The following is a 6000-nucleotide window of genomic DNA, read 5'->3' as shown; positions in this document are numbered from 1 at the left end:
GCACCTGTGGACTTGATGCTACTACTAATCCCCTAATCTTATTCGAACGGTTGAAGTGTTTGAACCCGTGCAGGTGTGGGGTCTTTGCAATGATGGTACATGCAAGTACCTTTCCTTTCGCTGTAGTTATTCGAAGTAATGGAAATACTTATTAATGATAATTACTAAGTGTGGCTATATGCCGGGGACGATTACAGTTGCTTACCCAGTAAAAAAACAGTTGAAAGTTATGGCCCTATCGGCAAATAGATGGTCCTAGCGTGGGAGCATCTCCACCATTTTCCCTGCCATGGAAGTCTACTTTCACATATTTAATATAGACTTCCCATAGTGTTGTGTACCTCTGTCTTAATGGAGTTGATGTTGGGATTTCGGAGGCCTGTGTTATGCATTTCCAGGTTACGACCAGTGATTAAAGACTCATCAACTCTGTACTGTAAATATCTAGCCTTTCAAATTCTTTGAAAATGTAGATAATAGGTGATGATAAATCAGAAATTTCTGGTTAAACTTTTTAAATTCTGGTATTTTTATTTCAGGAATCTAAGTCAGATAAACGGAAGAGGAAGAAGAAAACTGTAAGTTCATAAATAATTGTTGATGTAAATAAACCTGAATAGTTATATTGTATGTTTTGCAGAAATATGTAATATGAGGAAAATTAATAATATGTGACAGGTTGAAAGTGATGAAGACTACACTGCAGAAGATGAAGTGGAAGAGCCAGCCACTTCAAAGAAAAAGAAAAAGAAGAAGAAGAAGCGGAAGAAGAAGTCTGGAAAAGGTTTTAGTGATAATCCCTGGCAGTCAACATCTGGCTCTTCAAGGTAATGTAAAAACTACAGATGCAAATCTTTGGATTACTACCAAGTTTAATTTACAGCATGTATAAATTAAAAAGTAATAAATTGGCCTGTTATGAAATGATGGTGTATGTTTGTGTAACTTGAACTGTTACTGCTTAACAGTGGTTAAGTTTTTCTTTAAGATTCGTTTAAAAACAAAACTTGTCTTTTCCTTACTTAAGTAATATGTCCTGGTAGGTCTCAGTAAAGCTTAAAACAAAAATGCAATTAAGTGATTTTGATGTGGAGTTCGTGGCAAGAATGACAACTGTTCCTTGTTCAAATTAAAACGGAAATACATAACGTGTTGTTAAATTGTTTAATATTGTAGAGCAAACTGTAGAACTAGTAATGAAATTCAGAAGTTCCTCATGAGATATCAGGTGTCAGCCTAAAGGTTGGAAACTAATTTTAAGTCCCCCTTATATTGCCATGAGGCTAATAGATGTAACACAGCAGGAGTTGGTGATGCTGGCTCATACTGTTTGTAATAATTTTTCTTGGAAATGCTAAGGAACCAATTTTATATAAATATTCTGACAAATTTATTCATCTTTCAGAATCTTTATTCAGATTTATTAGTAAATTTCTCTGAATAAAGTGTTACCTTGTTAATNAAAAAAATACACAATATTGGAGCGGAGAATGGTGAATGTGAGGCACCGTTGGGTTATACGAATGCTTCAAGGCCTTCCTTCTACTAAACCAACTGCCTCCATTACCGAGATACAGGGCGCTCATATTATAAGGTAAGGTTATAAAAACCATCTTTTAAGATCATTTTAGTGAAAGTTTCATGCTTCAAGGCGTACCATTCACTGCTCAAATACTAAAAAACCTGCTTCCATTGAAGATATAAAGGGCGCTCATATTATAAGGTAAGGTTATAAAACCACCTTTTAAGATCATTTTAGTGAAAGTTTCATGTTCCTATCTCATAGAATTTAAGAACAATGATGAATAAATCATTTTCGAGCAAAATTTAAATGGCCGGCTGAATATATTACCGCAGGAGACGCAGCCGCGGAATTTAAATTACCGCGTCAAAGGGTTAATAGATACCATTTTCTTTAATTGTGTTGCTTGTGTGAAAGATGCAGAAAAATCTACATATATTGCAGCTGCAGAAGTGACTTCTGTTGTTTCTAATGGTTACTTACATTACCTGTCAAATTTGGTGGGGATAATATTTTTTTCTTTTTTCCTATATCCATTTCATATTTTTATCTATTCTTTATATTTCTCTTATTTCATTTCTGTCTCTTGTCCATCCTATCATTTACTTCCTCCTTTCTTCCTCTCTCTCCTTCATGTTAAAACACCTGCATCATCTCAATTCTTCCATACCTTCTCTAACCGCTCTTTCCTTACATTGGTGCCACTTTCCTTTTCTTACCATCCTTTTGGCCTCTTGGTTGCTGGTTGCAGCTGCTCCTCTAGCTGTTCCCTCTCACCTGTTGGTACGCCGAGTTTGCAGGTTGCTGCTGCGTCCTTCTTATCCAGTTCTGCTTCCCTTTTTTGTTGTTGTGGATAACTGTTTGCGGGGTATGGGTTACCTGGGTGCTGGGCGCCAGTAAGCTTACTGTAAAGGCTTACATTTTAGGAAAAAGGGGGGATGAACTGGAAACTACAGGTGATGGGTACCGCATTCGCACTAGAGTGATGAGATTCTGTCTCAGGGTGCATACGGGCCTCGCGTCAGCGTGAAAGATAAGAGTGTTTATAGCTAGGCACTACCTCACACTGTTTAATTAGCAGTTCTTGATATACATGTAACAGCACTTGTCCTTAATCCCTTAAAACACCTTGAAATCGCTCAAACGTCGGCGACCGGATCCCTGGCTAGTTATTTAGCAACTGCTTCTTTTAGCACAACACATAGGAGTAACACTTTCGCTTAAACTTTTAAGACAAAGTAAGATTCACATTAAATTTTGCAGGGTTATTCAGGGATTGTTCCCATAACACACTTAAACGTAATTCTGTTTTAACTTTGACTTTTAAACCCAACTGCCAGTGACACTAATTTTTAGACTGTACACTTGGAAAGTTGTTAAGACACTGCCCCAGCAGACTGACTCTGCTTTGAAGCCAGAAATCTTCATGGCTTCAACTCCGCCTCCAAGTTACTACCCTAATTTCGGCTGATTGGAACAATTCGAATTTGAGGAGTTAACCATAATTGTCACTGCTCCAGTCACCTAGCTTTAATTTGGGACTTTGGACCTTAAAGTCCTAACGTCGTTTTTGACAGCTGCTTGAAAAATTATACAAGTAGCATGGGTTGCTGGCCTTCCCACTTTTGACTTACAGAGTTCAAAATCTGTCAAGTGTAACTTACCAAAGGATCCCGCTAGTCAACTTTTGAACTGAATTTCCTGGAAAACTCAGCGGGGTGCTTCCTGCCTGGTCTTTGTAGCAGTGAAGCAGGCCCTATTCTTGAAACCAAGAATCGGGCCAAGTCACCCTTGAATGTTCCTTACTATATCCTGTGCTTAATTCTTTGACTGGCACAAAGGGTATTTAAATTCCACCCCTGTCCTGGCAGGCCCTTTAAACCTTATGTCGCTAAAATGCATGTGCTTACTTTTTTCTAAACAACTTCAACAAAAACTGGTTTTTAAAAACGAAATTTTCAGGAACTAATAAAAAGACAATATTTTATGCAAAAAATGCCTTTCCATACCTCTTTAGTAGTTTTTCTTCATGTGATAAACATTGAAACATGAAAGTTTGCAGAGAGCCACACCACAGCTTGCACACATGACACTTGTTTCTTTTCTAATCTTGTGCTTAGCACACACACGACACTTTCTCATGGAACCATTCTTCTTATTGTTACTGGGAGGAACATGGAGCATTTTGTGAATTTTCAGGCCACCCTCTAGACGATTTGCTGGGTCTTTCACTGGTGGTCTTTTCAAGATCGCGGGCTGAGGCGTGACTGCACTCGAATCTGACGCAATAGATTCGTCATCCACTTCATTCCTTGACTGTTCTCCCTCTCCACACTGTTTGTTTTGTTCTGTCATTTTTTCTACACAGTCCAATATAAAATCTTTGAATTTGTAATTTCTCTTCTTGTATTTTTCTGTTGTTGTGTACTTTTTTAATAGAATGAAACTATTCAACGCTGCCATTTGCAGCAAGAAAAACACCAGTTTCTTTGTCCACTTTACAGTTTTGCGAGAACAGGGATAGTAATGGAGCATTTGATCAGCCCTGTCAACCCCTCTCATATGTTTATTGTAGTCCCCAATTACCTCGGGTCTGCATATTTTTTCTCCTTTGCGATTCGTTTTTGCAGATTCCACGATTTTTGCTGTGTGAAGAGTGGAGATAAGTTTGACGTCTCTTTTATCTCTCCACACCTGTATGAGAACCTGCCCCTTCCTAGAAAACACAGATTCCNTTTATAGGTCTTGATTTTCCGCAATAAATTTCAAAATTCCAAATATATCCACTTGTCGATTCACAAACAAGATAAGCCTTTATACCGTACTTATCAGGTTTATCAGGCATATATACTCGGAAGATAAGACGTCCTTTCCAAGCGATCATTCCTTCATCTATTGCAATTTCCTTTTCAGGGATATATGTGTTCCTAAATTTTCCCACTAATGAATATGTAATTGGCCTAACTTTATACAGGCGATCTTCACAGTCAGCTGGTCGTGCATCATTGTCAGCAAAATGAAGAAATTTTGAAATCTGTTGGAACTGCCACAAAGACATCTTTTGTCCATACTATGGAGTGTGAAATAGGGGCCTAGTGGACCAATATTCTTCAATTTCAGGGCGCATGTCGATTCCTGTCATGAACACAATTCCTAAGTATGTCCAGATTTCATCTGGTGTGACATATTTGTAATTGTGTTCTCGAGAGTGAGGAGCTAACTCATGTGTGTTGAAGTGCTGTTGAGCATAGTGATTGGTTTCAGTTGTGATCTGATTTACTAAGTCGTCATCCAGAAAAATTTTAATCCAGGAAAAGGGGTGCATTTTATGTGTTATATCAATTTTGATCCCAGAACTACTAGTAAATGGAACTATTGTTGGTACAATGTCTCCGTATGTCCATGAGATGGGCGTGTCAGGCACCGCACTTGTGGTAGGTAAATGTTTATGATTACTGTCTTGTGGATCATTGTCTGTCACTGTATTATTGTCACTATCAACTTCATCTAATTCAGGAATCATTATTTCATCGCCACTGTCATCATCAGAACAAATCTCATTCACAACACTTTCTAGCTGGTCTGTAGGAACATGCCGACACTTGCTGCGAGAAGCCATGGTGAAACCGAATGAATGTGAAATATTTTCTGACCTTTTCCTTCTTGGAGGGTTCTGACAGTAATATAGACCCTCACAAAGTTTACAAGGGTTCTTTACAACCACGCACAAGAACTATCATATATATGTCTTTGGTTGATGAGTGCCAAGAGAGCAAAGAAGGGAAGAGATTGTCAAAGCGCTAAAACACGCCAATGCCAAGGAACGGCTGGCATCGCCCGGGCGTTAAAACACGCCCGTGCCAGTCAAAGAGTTAATTACTCTAAAAAGATATATTGATTAAAAATAAAGCTAGTGGTGTCAGTGGTACGGCTACACTTCATCTCCACAGTTCTCCCATATTCCTTTTCTGTCTCAGTTATATGTTCACCCTCTTGCCATTTGTCTTCCTTACCTAGCAATGTCAGCAGATAATTTGGATTTTCCCCCAAACCCTGGTAACAGTAGGAGATAATTGGCGGTTTTTCCTGTGCCATAGCAACAGAAGGAAATACTTTGACTTTTCCCCCATATTAAAATGGCAGAAGATAGTTTGCATTTTCCTGCATATCCTAACACCTGTGAAAGATAGTGTGAGTTTTCTCCACCATCCTGGTAAACGCAGAAGATAGTTTGAGTTTTCTCTGGTATCCTAGTAATAATCCTGTTGTCATGATCTTAATGCCTTTCTTATGGAAGAAATTGTTGACTCGGACTCATACCCATGTATATAGCAGTAAAGTTATCAGTTTTTGTGGATTTGTCTCTTGAAGAGGAATTGTCTTTTGCCTTTACCAGTTTTTTCCTATCATGTGGTGCTTGGGAGATACAGTGGGACAGTGGACTGTAATTATTACAGTTTTGTTGGTATATCACTGAA

The 6000-nt window shown here is 38.4% G+C and overlaps 1 protein-coding gene across 1 annotated transcript in view; it reads left to right on the top strand.

The window, feature by feature from the left end:
• The window catches only part of LOC111874640 (microtubule-associated protein futsch), a 74352-nt gene that overhangs the window by 42806 nt on the left and 25546 nt on the right, over positions 1 to 6000 (top strand). The window contains exons 6-7 of the mRNA XM_023870296.2: positions 540 to 578; positions 679 to 827. Of these exons, the coding sequence (XP_023726064.1) occupies positions 540 to 578; positions 679 to 827 (188 nt within the window). The remainder of the gene's footprint in view (positions 1 to 539; positions 579 to 678; positions 828 to 6000) is intronic.

This window comes from Cryptotermes secundus, unplaced genomic scaffold (genome assembly GCF_002891405.2).
Source record: "Cryptotermes secundus unplaced genomic scaffold, Csec_1.0 scaffold56, whole genome shotgun sequence".
NCBI lineage: Eukaryota > Metazoa > Arthropoda > Insecta > Blattodea > Kalotermitidae > Cryptotermes > Cryptotermes secundus.
Note: the sequence above shows the minus strand (reverse complement) of the source record. Positions and strands in the feature narration are given on the sequence as shown.